This window comes from Astatotilapia calliptera, chromosome 5, assembly GCF_900246225.1.
Source record: "Astatotilapia calliptera chromosome 5, fAstCal1.2, whole genome shotgun sequence".
Taxonomy (NCBI): Eukaryota; Metazoa; Chordata; class Actinopteri; order Cichliformes; family Cichlidae; genus Astatotilapia; species Astatotilapia calliptera.
In genome coordinates this window covers 19,939,463-19,957,231 of record NC_039306.1, presented here as the reverse complement: position 1 = coordinate 19,957,231, position 17,769 = coordinate 19,939,463, and the positions used below count along the sequence as shown (strand labels likewise).

Sequence of the window (17,769 nt, the reverse complement as noted above, 5' to 3'; positions counted from 1 at the left end):
ACTAATATTTGTTTTTTAGTTGGGACACATTTGATAGCCATTAACAAGAATCGGCAGACTTCATTTAAACTCACTGGTTTCTGAAGATCTAAGAATTAGATTTGTAGCTTTACAAAAGTTGGGAAGGTCTCTTTATGGTCAGACTATAGTTGAGCTATTTATACAGATAGATATGATGGGAGGAATAAAGATGAGGCATTCAAACGTAATAACACTGTACCAGCTATCAAGCATGGTGGTGGTAGCATCATGCTCTGGGGCTGTTTTGGTGCCAGTGATATTGGTACATTGCACAAACTTGTGCTCAACTTGTATTTTTTAAGCCATTAAAGATACATGTTGTACAAATATATACACATTTATCTATATATTACTAGTCCTATGTGTATATATGTGTAGATTAGTAGGCAGCATTAATTAAATATCCCAATTTTATTATGACAGAAGAAAATACAAACTCCACACAGATTCAAGCCCAGGACCCATTTCCTGTCAGAGCACTGCACTAACCACTGAGCACCATTCTGCACTTGTATAGTTTTTCTTCAGTAACATTTTATACAGGATTTTACATGTAATAGAGTACACAGTGTGCTTGCACGGCTTCTTAAATAAAGGCTTTGACTATCTATTTCATCACTGCTATCAGCGAAATGATCCTTTTCTCTGTGACTGCAAAGTAAGGAATGGGGTAGAAAAACCACAATCCCCATTCTGGCCAGGTAATGCAGAGTACGTATCTGACACAAAGACTTTCAGTACAAATTCTGTCTGTGAGTAACCTGCTAAAATGCAGTGATGTGGTGCAGTTAGTTTGAAGAAAATGCTGATGTTGTTTAATATATACACAAGAAACATGCAGGTCTGTTCTGCGCTTTGTTCAGAAAGTTCACAGGTGCTCCAGCAGATGTCAGCAGATGTCACAGGTAGAATCCAGAGAGACGACATTTATCGTGCACTTTACTTACAAAATCTTCCTCCACACCATCTGCAGCGTCTCTCCACTGCTTCATCAATCAATCTTTCATCTCCATTTCTATGTCCAGGCAATGTCTTTTCTCAGCTCAGTTTCATATCCTCCTATCTTTTTCGCTTGTTCGGTGTAATTAAATTTGAGCAGCGAAAGGTTGACTGTCTGTCTGTGCTGGAAAACAAATCGATCATCTTCTTATCTGCAGCCACACAGCTGACAATGTTCTGAGGACTGCAGAGGGAGAAACTCGCAGGGATATTTGTGGACGTATCACAGCCTTCTTTCCCCCCATTCAGCTTTAAATGTGTTCTGTTTTCAAGCTCATATACAAAGCAAAGGCAAACACTTCTCTTATGTAATAAGCTCTTAACTGTTCTTTTATTGTATGCATTTTCTGACCTTGTTTAGCTGCACTGGATGACTGGAGCTTCTTTTTTTTTGCCTGTAGAGGATGTGTAGGCGTGTCCTCTGGTTGTTTTCAGTTCTATGAATTTAAGCTCACCCTAATCTGATTTTCCTGAGATTTTATCTGATTATCTGACAAGACTGGCTTACATTCACTTCTATAAACTACAGCAAAGGTCACTTGATTGGACAGACACCAAGATAAACAGGTCTGGGCTGTGAGTAGCCAATGATGTAGTACAACTGTTTAAAAACTGATAAAAAATACATGGTGCTACCACTGTCCACTCTCTTTATTAGATATTAGCTATCATTTACAAATGTAATAATGAAGAACATAAACAACACAAAGACTTTATTTAAAGATGTAGATGATTTGTTTGAAAGAAACAACTCTGACTTCTGACACTGACCACACCCTGGAGCACATTTCTGCATCACAGAGAGAAAAAAAGTGGTCTGTGAGCATGAAAACTGACGTATCTGTGGTCTAAATATATCTTTTAATTATGCTGTTTTAAGCTTACAAATATAGTAAACACATATATTTGTGTAAACACTCAGACAATTTATTAGGTATAGCTTGCTAGTGCCGTGCTGACCTCTCTTTTGTCTTCAGAGCTGATTTAGTTCCTCATGGCACAGATTCATGAGTACAGGGAACTCAGTAACATGTTGACCAAACCAGGTCAACATGTTACAGAGTTTTGCGATATGGTGCATTATCCTGCTGGAAGCAGTGACCGGAAGATGGGTACACTGTGGTTATAAAAGTGTGAACATGGTCAGGAACAAAACTTAGGTAGGCTGTGTTAGTACTAAGGGACCCAAAGTGTGCCAAAAAATACCCACGAACATCATTATACCCCCACCAGACTGAACAATGATAAAAGCCAGGAGGGATCCATGCTTTCATGCCGTTAACTCTAAATCCTGACCCTACAATCCGAGTGTTGCAGCAGAAATTGAGGCTCATCATATGATCACAGAATTTGGTGAGCCTGTGTGAATTGTAACCTCAGTCTTCTGCTGTTGTAGCCCATCAGCTTGAAGGTTTGACATGTTGTGCATTCAGACTTGCTCTTGTGCTCACCTTGGTTGTAATAAGCTGTTATTTGAATTACAGTCTCATCATTCTCTTCCGACCTCTGGCATCAACATGAGATTTTATGTGGGTGAAAATCTCATCTTTGTTATTTGTCATTTTGACGGTCAGCTTGGACCTCAGCAGGTCGTCTTAACCATGTCTACATGCCCAAATGCCCTGAGTTGTTGCATTGTGATTGACTGATTGGATATTTGTGTAAATAGGCTGTTAAATACATTGTACCTCATGAAGTGTCCCGTCAGTGTATGTGTTCGCCATTTATGGAGGTTTTCTCATTTGTAACTAATGGCTTAAGTAACGGCTTTGTATGTGAGATATGCAATCTTTTCATAGTTTCTATCCTGAAAAATAAAAACTCAAGTAAAGTACATATATCTAAAAATTCTACTTGAGTACAGTAACAAAGTAGTACTCTGTTACTTCCCACCTCTGATCTTAAGGTAAACTCAAACTGTTCAGTATCTGCGCTTTGCCTGTTAGGAGTATTTCGAGATGTAAAGAAATGATCGCTTAGCCTTTGGTAAGTAAAGCTTATAAACATCAAACATCACTAAATGTTTTGGATCAAATTTTCTGCATCAACAGTGCATCGCTGAGACGAATGTAAATCACAAAGCAGATGAAAAGAGAACGATTTTCCACAAACTGGCAACTAAGTATGAGCAACTAATGTTTAAATAGTAGATCACGTTTTTAAGTGAAACTTTATAGAGAAAATGTAGCAACAGCGGTGACGTGTAACCATGACACCATCCTCCTCCTCCTCTGTGGCCCTCCCTGTTCACTTTACTTTGTCGTTGATAAAGGGGTCTTGTGACACACTGCCCCCCCCCCCCCGCCCCCCTACTATACAAACACTTAGGAAAAATAGTCCAAGCTGTCAAGCAACCGCGTGAGCGCGCACTTTAACATTGGAGAGCGCGCTCCGGAGTCGCTCGCTTCCGCGGGCGCACAGAGGATCCCGAGAGCGCAGCAGCATCACTTGAGTCCGACTCACAGGTGCTCCTCTGCCGCTGCTCTGCTCTTGAACTGGCACCTGCCGTTATATTTGCTCGGAAACTAAAAGTTCAGAGTCGATTGCTGGGAGAGAATTTTCTCAAACACACAGGGATTACCGCGGTTTACAGCTACATCAAGGTAAGAAAAAATAATTCTGCTTGTTTAGTGCGTGTGATTAGAAGAAAAACCAGTGTGAAGCTAAAATAAAAAATAAAAATGATTTTAGTGGAGTCAATAAAACTGAGAGGGAGCAGAACATACCAGTGGCTGACAAATTAAAGGAAAACTGAAAGTCTTGGTAAGGTGTTGGGTCATGAGAACTGCTGCGGTGCACATTAGCATTGATTGGTAGAGGAAGCATGGACACCATATTAACCAAAACACCAAAAGATGTGTTTTGGATAATATGGTGTCCATGCTTCCTCTACCAACACTGGCTTACAAATCTGTCCAGAGTCACCCATATCGGTTCATTTGTATTGAGATGCGGTGACTGTAAGGTCACATGGGTCAAATCATTTTCTTACTCATCAAACCAGTCAGTGAGCCCTGGTGCCCTGTGGATGAGGGGCATTTTCCTCCTGGAGGAGTGTGTAATCATTTAAACGTTGGTACAGAGGGATACAAGTAGACAAAAACAATTTGCATCCACAGCAAAACAGACTCTGTTTAAGGGTCTTTTATTTTCCTCTAATTTGCCACCTACATGGATGTCCATATGTGGTTTGTGCCTCTAGCTCAGCAGCAGGTCGTTTAAGCTTTAAGGATTTAGTCATTCAAGTAAAAAAAGAAATGTATTTCTTTTTGGCTTTAGTGACAAAGACGTGATCGAAGAGATCGACCAGACGAGTGACGGGAAGATACTGAAAAAGTGTGGATACAGTATGTGTGTGTAGGTGAAGTCAATATAGGCTTTAAGTTCCCATTTCCATGGTCTGATGGGCTATTGGCTGGTTGAATGGAAAAGGAAAAGGAGGCAATTCAGGGACAGAGCTCTGTTTGCACCTCAATTATTTAATTTAAGTTTCAAAATTCAGCAGGCATGCATATATAATTACAGCATTCAGCCTGGAGAGGATACTTTAGCTACGTATGGTTGTTTGAGTCAACATAATAGTGGTGATAAATAAAAAGAAATGGACTGGTTAAAACATGCAGATATTGTCCATGAATGTAAAATAGGCTCAGTTTAAATAGCCACAGTAATGATGTGCAAGATTTTTTTTTTTTAAAAAAGGACTCCTGCAGCACAGCGTCATTCCGTAGCTCGTAAAGTAAAACATTAACTCGATCAGACGCTGTCTCACAGGATGTGCGGTATGGACGTGGACCTGGACGACGGCGGTTCTGCCGAGGAGGAGAAAGAGGAAGATTTCTGGATCGGAGAGGGCGTGAAGATGCTTCCCCCGCCTGTGGCTCACAGCGGGGGCAGCGCTTGGGGCAGCCGTAGGGGAAGGTGTGGCTGCGTGGCCTGCGGGGCGGCTCTCATCCTCTGGAACCTGTGCGTGGTCTTAGCCAGCGCTCTGCTCCTGGCTGTGGTCTTCTCTGTGGTGCTCCTGCCTGCAGGGCTGCTGCTGTATGCTGGTTTCCTCTGCCACTCCAGGGTAAGCTGTAAAAATCTGTAGCAGAGAGTGCCATTTATCACCACATGTTAGATTGCAAAGTCTTATCTGAGTTAGTCATGCCTGCGGATGAAATTTCAGAGAATACTTAGCAAAAGTTGATAGAGACACAGGGCCAAAGGGTTAAAACTATAACGTTGGACACAGGATGCTGTTTAGTGGTGTTGGGAATCACAATGGGCCCCATCGGGCAGCACTTTAACAATGCAAGATAATGGAAATTTAGATAGCCAAGTTATGCACTGAATTTTTTATTTTTACACCCCTTCAACACAGATTATGTCCCCCAACAGTCCTTTTATACTGTAAGAGTTTCCTCTCTCTCTCTATCTTGCCAAGTAGACTGAGGGAACCATCTGTCACACTGCAAACACACACACACATGCACACACACACTAAACGAACTGGAACAACTGCTTTTGTATAACTTGTACACTGTCCTGATTTACTGGACACAGACGCAGGCACAGTAAACAGTCTGCTTTCTGTAACTGTATGTTTGGAAGAGTTCATTCATTTTCAAGGGGACTTATTATGCTCATTTCCAGCTCCATGTTTCTATTCTCGGGCTCTATCAGACCTTGCATAATCCTTGTTTATCTGGTACAGGACATTAGGGCAGTCCCTCAGTCTATCCTCTGTCTAAAACAAGCTGTTTTAGCTCAATTTCTCCATCCTCTAAGCTGACTTTCTTCTGACCGGTCTACCTCATGAACAAAAGGTTTGCACAGAACTGGTAGCCTTAGATGACATCACACAGAGCCAAGAGTAGAAAAAAAACCCAAGCTTCTGTTTCACAGGGATCAGTTGTTCATACGCTGACGTCTCTATTGGCCATGTTTAATCTGAGTGTCCACAGCACTAACGGTACATATATGACAGACAATAAGGAGAGCCGTTATTTTAACATGTTTATAATTTTGAAGAAACATGCTTACGTGCAGAGATGCAATTACAATATTTTCTGTAGCAAGTAGAATTTAGCAACTAAAGAGGTATTTCCCTTGAGAGACCTTTGAGTCAAAACAGACACCTGATAATTAATCTACAGTGGATTTATTAAGTCATGGCTCCAGATAAATGGTGACGTTGCTCCATTTCTATTAGCTGAATTGATAAGCTGCTGTTTATTAAGTGACAACATTAGTGTTGCGTTTGTTACTTACATCATATCGCCAAACGTATTCCCTCATCTGCCTTCACACGCGTATGAACTTGAATGACATCCAATTCTTAATCCATAAGGTTTAATTTGATGTTGTGCCTTTGCAACTCTAATAGCATCAAACTTTTCCCGGTATGCCTTCCACAGGTTTAGGAGTGTTCATGGGAATTTTTGATTTTTCTTCCAGAAGTACATTTGTGATGTCGGACACAGTTGTTGGAAGAGAAGGCCTGGCTCACAGAGGTGTTCTGTCAGGCTGAGGTCAGGACTCTGTGCAGGCTAGTCAAGTTCTTCCACACTAAACTCGCTCATCCATGTCTTTCTGCACTGGTGCTCAGTCATGTTGGAACAGGAACTGGATATGAAATTGTACAAAATGTCTTGGATTGCTGAAGCTTTAACAGTTCCTGTTGCTGGAACTAAGGGGCCGACCCCAACTCCTAAAAAACAACCCCACACCATAATCCTTCCTCCACCAAACTTTACATTTGGCACAATACTCTCAGACAAGTACTGTTCCCCTTGGAACCAACAAACTCAGACTGACAGATGAAGAAATGTGATTTGTCAATCCAGAGGACACGTCTCCACTGCTCTAGAGTCCAGTGGAGGTATGCTTTAAACCACTGCGTCTGATGCAGCTGCTCGGCCATGGAAACCCATTTAATGAAGTTCTCTACACACTTTTCTTGAGCTGATCTGAAGGCCACATGAAGTTTGTAGGTCTCGGCACACTATGCACCTCAGCATCCGCTGTGATTTTACATGACCTACCACTTCATGGCTGAGTTGCTGTCATTCCCAATCGCTTCCACTTTGTTATAGCAACACTAACAGCTGACTATGGAGTATTTAGTAGTGTGGAAACTTTACAGCTGGACTTGTTGCACAGGCGGCGTCTTATCACAGCACCACGCTGGAAGTCACTGAGCTCCTGAGACCGACCCATTCTTTCACAAATGTTTGTAGAAGCAGACTGCATGCCTAGGCGCTTGATTTTACACACATGTGACCATGAAAGTGATTGTAACACCTAAATTTAATGATTTGGATGGATGAGTGAATACTTTTGGCAATATAGTGTATGTCTGGTGCCGCCACGTTTATAACGCAGGCACAAGAGGCTAGTACTTATCTAAGTGTACAAATGTATTTGGTTAAAAATACATATTTTGTTTGTATTTATGAAGTGAAAAGAAGACAAAAACAGACCCTGCAAAACAAATGTTTCAGGCACACATTTACTTGTAAAGGCTTAGCGCTCCATTAGTGCTCAGGGCTTTAATTTACTTCCTGGCATTTGCAAGGCAGGTGAAGAATTACTAGGAGTTATCAGAGACTCCGACTCTTCAAACCCTGCAGTAACATCTGACAAGCACTTCTGAAGTAAAACTGACAGAGGAGCTGGAAATGACTACTACAAAGCAGCATAGAAACTTCTTTGAAGGCAGGCACAGAAGTCATGCCAACACTTTGAAAAGCAAGAAATGGACGTCCGATGGACGAAAAGATAAACATGAGGGACTGACACAGGCCTCGTGGTGCACCTTTCCATTGGGGAGGGTTGATGCGCACGCAGGGTTAGCATAGGAGAGTCAGCAGAAGAAAAATTGTAACCTGTAAAGCACCTAAAGAAACACAAACAAGTCTGAGTCATTTCAGAGTTAAAACTGAGGTTTTTAGGTTATGAAGAAAAAAACAGGAGATGCAGCTTTTGGAGCATCTTGTTCAAACAGGCGAGTAAATATTCTGCTTCGAGGTTATGCTGCACCAACACAAACAAGCCTTTTTGAGAGAAATATCACAAAATTCATCCTGCAGCCAATCAAGGAAGAAAAACCTAAGTGTAAAGAGGGTTACTTCTCCGAAAGGATGATGATCCAAAATGGAACAATGCACGACTTCATGAAACATCAGCTAAAGTGTTGAGAGTGGCCCTGGACTTCCATGGACCTGACCATCATTGAAAATCTCCGGTGAGATAAAAAGTGATCTGCAAGAGGAGTGGGTGAAAATCCCTGCACAGAGAGCCTCTGTTACCTGGCTGTAATATTTGGCACAGTCTATTATTTTGTCCTATTTCTTTTTAATTAAATAAAACAATTAAGCTAAAATAAGTGTTTGAATCTGTTGCTGCAGGGTTGTATGTACTTCTTTTCATTAAACAACCAACAAGATATCTGCTCAGGGCTGCCCAAATATTTGCATACAAGTCTAAGAGTCAGTTCACAAATCATTTGAGAGAAGGAATCTGCTCTGCCACTGAGTCTTCTTTAACTTCTCTGGAAGTTTAGGCAAGTAAGCCCATGCCATTTGTAAACAATAGGAGGATTATCTGTCATTAAGGTTGGCTCTGGAACCTGGAGAAGGCAAACAGTCAGCCTTCAGGCCAAGTCTTCTTGGCAGCATTTTCTACATGTGTACCTCACACCTTCCCCTCAGAGGTGTTCAGACATATTCTCTGGGTTTGCACAGCAAAACAAACACGGTAACTTGAGTTTGAATGTTGGAGTTTGTCAGCATTTCTGACAGGTGCGGCTCTTCTTGTGTGAGATACACGAAATGCAGTTAAATCAGTAAAGAGCAGTGGACCTGGGCATCGTACCAAGTCAGGCAGGAGAGAGCTACAGTTCGGTCCTTAGCTTACCCGATAGGTCATAAAATCAAAGCCCGGCTGAAGACCCTGGTTGTCTCAGTTAGGAGTGATTTGTGCACAGCCATGTAGGGCACTGCACATGAATTAAAAACATGCAACAAGGGGACACAGAACGAGAATATAATCACGATTAGGCCAGAGTGAATGTCAGAACAGGCCAAGCAATTACAGACAATGTCAGTCAGACTTCTTCCTTTTGTGGCAGCAGAGCACGAAGCGAGGGAAGACAAGACAGTCTGATTTGGTGCCAGCACCAGCTGTGCACAGACACACTGTCAGCACGACAAGGAAGGAAATGTACTCAGTGAAAGCATCACTTTACACTTCGCGGAGGGGTGTGTGCGCTTGCAGGTGTGTATTAAACACCGCTGTTGCTACGGTGCATTTAGAAAAAACAACTTTTAGCTTAGAATCAGAATCACTTGTGCAAAAGAAATAGAAACAATAGTAAAATGAGAGTGACTCTTTACATTTAATATGCCTTAACATGCGATTTAGTCATGAAAGTGTCTCCGCTTGCATTTTTCTAACAGATTTGTGTGAGACAAGTATGTGATGTACACTCACTGGACACTTTATTTCAGCTTGCTAATACTGGGTTGGACCCCCTTTTGCCTGAATAATAATAATAATCGTTGATGATTGCTTCTTGGGGGTATCAATTCAACAAGGTGCTGGAAATGTTCCTCAGATATTTTGCTCCATGTCAACATGATAGCATCACACAGTTGCTGCAGAGTTGTTGGCTGTATAACCATGATGTTAATCTCCCCACCACATCACAGAGGTGCCCTGTGCTTCTTTGCAAAACCTCTCAAGCTCCAATCAGGCTGGATGGGTGTGAATTTCAGATCTCTTGACTAAAGTTCAGTTGAGTTCAAACCTAGGCTGTGGCTGAGCCACTCCTTTGTTATCTTGGCCGTGTGCTTAGGATCGTTGTCCTGTTGGAAGATACATTTTTGCCCCATCCAAGGTCCAGAGCTCTCTGAAGCAGGTTATCATTAAGGATGTTCATCTTTCCATCCACCCTGACTAGTTTCCCACTTCGTGTACTCACACTGTACTCTTCCCCACACGCATGCCTTGATACAATCTTGTTTATAGGCCTACAGACCATTCCTTGAACTTCATGCCTTGGTTGGTGCTCTGACGCGCACTGTCAGCTATGGGACCTTATATAGGCAGGTGTGTGTCTTTCCAAATCATGTCCAATCACCTGACTTTACCTGTGAAAAGGCTGTGAATATTTATAAAAATGTACGTGTTATATTTTTATTTTTTCTTTGTAGTACATTTCCAAGAATTTTTCATTTTGTGTTTGTGTGTCAAAATGTGAGGTGAAAAATGAATTAAATCCGTTTTGAAAAAGGCTGTAACACAACAAAAATGTGGAACACATGAAGTGCTGTATGTTTTAAGAAGAAAAACAGTGACATTTACTTTCTTTTCAAATTGAAAAACCATTTAGTAAAAAGTGGTCATCAGATGTGTCTGAATTGTAAGCTCTTGTAACAATGTCACTGCGTCCTCACACAGGTGTGAGTTTCAGCTGCTAACTTTGCTGCTAGCTTTGTCTCTCTGCTTTTTGCAAGCTTCTGACTTTTACTATCTGACCACCTGCTGTCCTCCTCCTCCTCTCGCTTGCAGGTGACTGACAGCTCTGAGGTTTACTGACAGCACTGAGCACACTCTTATCTTGCAGAGAGAAAGAGCGAGGCAGGGAGAAACTCTGTCACGCCCCACTGCCCACACAGTCCCACTACTGCACCCTCAGCACACATCCAAACACGCCTCATATTTAATGAATACAAATCCTGCCTATTTGCTTTTTCACAGATGAGATGGAGCTTCTGCTGAAGCCAAAGTGCTCATCACATGTTTTGGAGCACCTCTGTCTCATCTCCTGTGTTTGTCCTTGCAGGTCCTTGATGCACCCTCTGCCATCTGCCATTATCTCGATGACAACAGCTGCTCTGCCCTCATCATCCTGGGCTTTGTGATGATGTCTCCGCTCGTGATTTTGGCGGCGGCAGTCTTCTGCGGGCTGCTCCGAAAGTTTCGACTCCTGCTTTTCATTCAGCCAATCAAGCGCGCCTGGTACAGAGGGAGGCTGCTGGACTGGGCGGGCAGCATCCACGCCTGGGTTTGATCACAACAGAGAAGGTGGTGCTGAGGGTCACAGTGATCGGAAAGATTGATTTGTGCAAGACGAACCTGAGGGTTACAGATGTTTTGCAAAAATAGAAACATCATTATAGTCGATAAGACAGTCATACAGCTAATACTTACTTTGTCAATGGTTGTAAAAATGTTTGACATTTTAGAAATATTCGAGTCCTCTTTTCTCCTGTTAGTTTTGGTGAGAAAATCAATATCACCCTCATGTCTGTGTGGTGATATTGAAGCTGCAAAGACCAGATAATTAACTTAGAACGGGATAAAGACTGAAAACTTCGATTCAGGGTGAAACCCAAAACACATACATTAATATAAACCACCTAAAAAGATATTCCAGAGCTTTAGAGGTGACAGTAGGAAGATTAAATTAGCCTTTCCAGCTAGATGTTGCTGGGATTTGTGCTTATCAAACAGCCATCTGCCTTCAGCCTCCTCTTTGAGAGTGCAGTCACCTCTCACTGATCTCTCAGACAGAATCCAAAAGTGTAACTTCTAAAATGTCAAACTGTTCTTTCAAGACCAAGACCTGTGTTATTGTGTCACATATTTCTTTTTATTCATTTGGCTACTCGCGGCCCATTCTGGGTAATTTTGTGAATTGTTTTTTTTTGTTTTGTTTTTTTGAAAATGACCCTAGATGAGGGTTTGTTGGGTTTGTGTGGCTTTTACACAGAAACAGACCAGTTTTCTTAGATATGTAGTGCCATCTTACAAGAATCTTAAAGCAAAACACATTACGGGCTCATTATTGAAGTAAACCAGATGCATATTAGAACAGACGAGAAAAAAAAACATGCAAACTTCTTGGAGAGTGAAGGATACCTGCAGGGTATTCACGCAAGCTTTAACAGCTCCTTGTTGGTTTATTTTGAGGACACATCAAACACCAGTTTAACTATGATTTTGTACAAAAGCTCATATTGTTGTGATTTTGTATTGCCTGTTTGCGAACTACATGGATGTGTTTAAATGTGAGACCTTCTCAGAAGGTTGTATTTGTGGTTGCACTTGAGAACTCTCTAAATAAGAAAAACAGTTTTTCCAAGCATGCGATTAAAGCCCCGTCCACACAGGGAACAATTTGTTCGTTTCACTCCCGGCTTTGTCTCTGACAGTTGGTCACTAGCGGACATTCCAGGTTGCCTAGGTTACCCTCTAATGTACAGTGTTGTGCAAAAGTCTTGGCCCACCCTTCATTTCTTTATGTTTTGCTTCCAAAAAGCCAAACTTGATAGTAATTTTTAAAACATTTTCTTGAACATCAGTTTTGTTGTTGTTTTTTTGTTTTTTTCCCCACTCATTTTCAGTTGAAGCTATAAAAATGCCAAAGATATCAAAGTTTGAAGGCATTTTTGCACCAACAAGGTAATACCCAAAGTGCTATTAGCTAAAGATTTGGCATATCTAGAAAAAAGGAAAACTGCAGCAAAGACCTGACACAGGACCTGAGTGATGCATCTATCCCTTCAGTTGATCCATCTACTGTTCATTCAAGATAATTCATTCAAATCATCAGTATATAGAGAGGAGGTCAGGAGAGATGAACAACAGTGAGTGTCTGCAGCCATCTGCAAAACAGTGGAGGCGCTGTCATGGTTTGGGGATGCATTTCAGCAAGTGGTGTTGGAACCATCAGAAAAGCATCAGATTTTTCAGTGATCCCAAACACACCTCTAATTCAGTAAAAGCAAACCTGGCTAGAAAAGCACGCAATGAAACACACTGAAGCAGTGTGGGATCATCTTCACAGAGAACAGAAGGTAGCCAACATCCAAAGAAGAGCATTGAATGGCCTTTAAGAAGCCTGCAGAACTTTTCCTGAAGACTACTTAAAGAAATTACAAGAAAACAAGAAAGTTCAGTTCAAATAGAATTGTACAAGCTCCATACACTGCATTTCTATGTTTGCTTGCACATGTTTCGATAAATTATTGCACCCATTTGCAATTTTCTCAGCAAAATAAAAAGAAACAATGGGTGGCTTGAGACTTTTCCAAAGTTCTGTAGCTCATATCGTTGTCATGTGTCAATCAACGGCATTCCTGCCTTCTCATTTATAGGTGCTTCAATCGCTCACCTGCGATGGGGCTTTTAGGAGACCCTTAAAAACAAGGCGAATCTTGTGAAATGCATTATAACTAGAATTACTCTCTTGCGGTTTTTGCAGAATATGATGTTGTCATTATTTTGACGACATCTAATAGGATTTTTTCCTATTAGACATTTTTGTAAGTTATGGCCTAAAGTGTCACGAGGAACATCAAAGCTTTGATTATGAGGATCATCCTTGAGTCGAAGCGAGTTTTTGTGCCAAAAATATGAAGCAGTTCCTTCATGATGTTCACATGGAATCATAAACGCCCACCCAGTGGCATAAAAAACTTTCACAAAGACTTAAATTGACAGTAAAGTTTATTCCCAAGGAGTTTTACCCAATGTAGCATCATCAGCAGTCATACCTTGTGAATGTGGGGGCGATATGAAACATATTTCATTTTAATGCTTCTTTTAGATCACATTGTGCCATAAAAAAACACCCCTCTTCGTGAACACAACTAAAGTCGACAGCATGACAAAGTAATTGCCTTTCAGTGGGATCAGACTGTTAAAGAGGGATTTGAATCATCACATCAGGAGTTCATTGTGTTGCCTCTTTGCTTTCCGGTCCTTTAAATTCACCAGTGACACGCTGCAAACCCTTTTATCTGTGTCCTTGCTCCATAGCTAAGTGTTCAGACTTGTGGCTTTGCCTTTCAGAAGGAAGAAATAAATCATATTTAATGATGGGCATTGATTATTCATCCTCTGCCACTTGTATCATGCTAAATTATATGTATTTTTTAGCTTATTTATTTGTGTGTTTTGTTTGTGTTTATTAATCTGAATGTGCTCTGTTAATCCAGCGAGATAAAGAATGGATCGAAGTTAAGACCAGTGTTTTGGAGAACCGTGTAGGAAAAAGGCTGAAATAGTTTTTTTTAATGTCACAGGGTTGTATACCACATCTGAAGCAAATTACTGGGAAAATTGCAGCAGCTAATTGAGGTTTATTTATTTTTTTGTTCAAAGTGAACTTTGGTGTTATCAACAAAACAGCATGTTCTGACCTTCCATCAATAAAAAAAGAGGACATCTCTTTGTCGGCATGTCTCTTTTGTGTTGTGACCCGTTTTTGAAGGTTGGAAAGCTTTGAAGATAGGGTAGTAACATTTACTTCTCACTTTCTCTCAAGCTCACAAGCAGAGCACACACTTGGATACTAAGAGGACACTATCACACTCATTTCTGAGGAAAACAATATGATAAAGTCTGCGATAAAACTGGGACGCTGGCTGGTCACATCTGTGCAGATCAACAGAGCAAATGAGCTAATTAAAGGAAAATGTTGCCTCTGATTATGTTTTCGTCCAGTCTGTTCTCATGATTTATGCTGCCCATTAATGCAGTTCAGCACTCTTCATATTGACAAATTAAAACTATCCTGCGGCCTGAAGTGCTGACATGCGTCTGCTTTCAGTAGGATGAATGTTTATCTTGCAATTTGCAAAAGCAATCTTCAGTATCTAAAGGATGTAATTTTGCTTGAATGAGTCAAAACAAAATAGTCTGGGCTAAGTCTGGAATCTTAAAACGTGTTTAGCCATGCCGCATGGTTTTATCGCAGTGTCGTCTCACTGCTGGTTTACTCAGTAATACATTTTCACCAAAAACAATAAAGGCAGACATTTGTAAAAGCACGGGTCCTTTTGAAAAGCTCACTGAATTCAAGTATGGCACTGTAACGGGATGCCACCATTGCAACAAGTCAGTTCACAAACTCTCTTCCCTCCTAGATATTCTTTACTCAATCAGTAAGTGTCATTATTGAAAAGTGGAGGCATTCAGGAAGCACAGCAACTTAGCCATATAATAGCAGACCACATAAAGTGACAGGCCATGTTCTCCGAGTACTTAGATGAATAGTGAATAGAAGTTGACAACCCTGTGGTGCGTTTTAAGCCTCCTCTGGCATTAACATCAACATGAAAATTGTGCACTGGGAGCTTTATGGGTTGCCTCAAATGGGTTTCCGTGGCTGAGCAGCTTCTAAATTTATTGAAGATCTGCTGTTTAATGACAATAAAAAGGATAATACTAAGAAGTAAACTTTGCAAGACAATGTGCACTAATATTACTGCAGAGCTCCTGGAGGTGTAATGTGTTGGTGACCCAGTAGTTTTCTCCAAATGCTGCAGGGGCTCATTTTCAGCCCACATTCACCTTTTTTTTTCCAGTGGCACATTGTATTACCTAATGCTAGCTCAAAGGATGATCAATCACACACAAAAAATGCAATTATATAGACTAAAGAAGTAAAGAAAAGAAGTATTACATCTGTAGAAACAGCCATGATTCAATAATAGTCATAAAAAAAGAGTGAAGTGTTCCTAAATTAACATACTATACTAAAATTGGACATGAAAATTATTATTCAAACAAGTAAAAGCTGGACCATATCACCACTGAGGGTAAATGTGTGCTATAGTAAAATTTCGGAGATTTGTGACGCTTTCATGACAAACAGAAACAAAAAAAGTTAGTCATTAGAATTGGGAAAGAACTCTGTTTCAGTAAAATCGGCTCAAGGTCTAAAACATGTGAAAGGTTCTGAGTAGTCGCCCAGTGTGGGCAGTAAATCAAGCCGCAATCATCCAGTCCATAAATATAACTCTGAAGTGCAGGCCTTCAGCTTTAATTCAGTGGGATGAACAAAAAGATTGCATACAAATGTGAGGAACTAAAGCATTTTAACAATCCCGTCATTTCAGTATTTGGACAAATTAAATAGCTCAAAATAAAATGTTCACTTGGTTGAAAACCCATGGCTGGTAATGACAGCCTGAAGTCTTGAACTCATGGACTTCACCAAATGCAGGGGTTTCTACTTTTTAATGCTCTGTCAGGCCTTTACTGCAGTTGCTGTTTGTGGCCATTTCTTTGTGAAGTTTATCCTTTAACAAGAGATCAGGTGACTGACTCAGCTATTCAAGAATATTCCACTTCTTTGCTTAAACTCCTGGGTTGTTTTGGCTGTATGTTTTTGGGTCATTGTCCATCTGTATTATGAAACACCGCCATATCAATTTGACTGCTTGTAGCTGGATTTGAGCAGACAGTATGTCTCTGAACACCTCAGAATTCATTCGCTGCTCCTGACCTGTGTCACATCTTCAATAAACACTAATGTCTCAGTTCCACTGGCAGCCATGCACGTCCAAGCCATCACACTCCCTCCGCCATGTTTTACAGATGGTGTGATATGCTTTGGATCACGAGATGTTCTACGTCTTCTCCTGTACTTTTTTCTGAACGTTTTTCCAGTACTGTGCTGGCTGTTTTAGATTTTTTTTTTTCAGTCTTCTCTTTGTCGTACACTTGGATATTGATGCGCCTACCTCCTGGAGAGTGTTGTTCACATGGCTGGCTGTTGTGAAGGGATTTCATTTCACCATGGAAATGACTGTCTTTTAAAAATCTGAAACTTTAAGCAACATTCAGACTTGGTCTGTGCTGACTCCACACATGCCCAGTTCTATGGATCCATCTTGTTGTCTTTAAAGTTTATCACCTTCACATATTTGCCAGATGGTCATGGTTAACTTTTTTCCCATTTAGATTAACTAGGTGGATCATGTGAGCTTTAGTGTTCCCCTTTCGCATGCTCCACTTCCTCAGCGGAGCATGCTACAGGGAAAATTGACATCTACCATAAGTCAATCTGTTGCACAATTTTCTGCCATTTTCTGCTGTTAAGTGCTTGGCAATTAGAAAAGATGTCCAATATAGGGAGGAAATTGTGGGAGGGTGGAGCGGAGATTGAGCTCTGAAAGCCAGAAGCCATGACAGAAAGGGCTCTGGTTTACTGCTAATAATAAAACAAAACAAAACATAATAATCAAGCTATTATTATATATTTGAAATCCTGATATCTTCTCTAGACAATGCTTCATATCTGATTTTCATCATTGATTATTTTCCAAATGGAAATTTTGAAGGATTTGTTTTAATAATTTTGAAGGACATTTATTTTAATATGCAATGCTGAACTGAGGCTGTGAATATTTCCATGTGTTAAGAGGAGATAATGGCAATTTTGTTTGTGTGAAAATGTGTATTTTTCATTTCTTCTCTTATTTATTTATTTAGTTTCATTAGTACTGGTAGAGACAAAAATGCAGGGAAAGTGCCATTAAACAGAAAAACAGGGGATGCGCAGTGCATGCTTCTATTGGTGTACAAGACTTCACAGCTCCAAGTGTTACTGTACTAAATTTTACTCACCAAAGTGCTAATGTGAATGTCATGGCAGGTCCAATAATCTTTTGACATGGCAAAGTTCCCGAATGAAACAAGGAGTTAGAAATGGTAGATTTTTATTGTTTAATCCTCTGTTTTTATGAAAAGGGACTTATGATGTGTGGAAGCAAAGTTTGACACCAGAGTTATGATAAGTTATCCACAATATGAACAAGAAATGTATTTATTTATTTAATGAAAACGGTAAATTCATGAAAATCCTAACTCCAAGAATCTGTATTCTTTACAGTAGAGCATTTTTATTGTTTTATTTCAAAGTATAATACTTCATCGTGACTTAGAAATCAAAAAAATATGATGTAACAT

At 40.5% G+C, this 17,769-nt stretch overlaps 1 protein-coding gene across 1 annotated transcript; it reads left to right on the top strand.

Moving 5' to 3' along the window:
* Positions 1-3,415: 3,415 nt before the first annotated feature.
* On the top strand, positions 3,416-12,393 carry tmem88bl (transmembrane protein 88b-like). The gene is made up of 3 exons (XM_026166399.1): positions 3,416-3,623; positions 4,795-5,089; positions 10,850-12,393. Exons 2-3 carry the CDS (start codon positions 4,796-4,798, stop codon positions 11,075-11,077), a joined length of 522 nt encoding a protein of 173 aa, XP_026022184.1. The 5' UTR covers positions 3,416-3,623; position 4,795; the 3' UTR covers positions 11,078-12,393.
* The last annotated feature ends 5,376 nt before the right edge of the window (positions 12,394-17,769 follow it).

Excerpts from the sequence above, each read along its gene's own strand:
- tmem88bl (XM_026166399.1), top strand. The coding sequence starts at position 4,796 with ATGTGCGGTATGGACGTGGACCTGGACGACGGCGGTTCTGCCGAGGAG. Across the intron at positions 5,090-10,849 it reads GTTTCCTCTGCCACTCCAGG|GTCCTTGATGCACCCTCTGC; the intron begins GTAAGCTGTAAA and ends TTGTCCTTGCAG.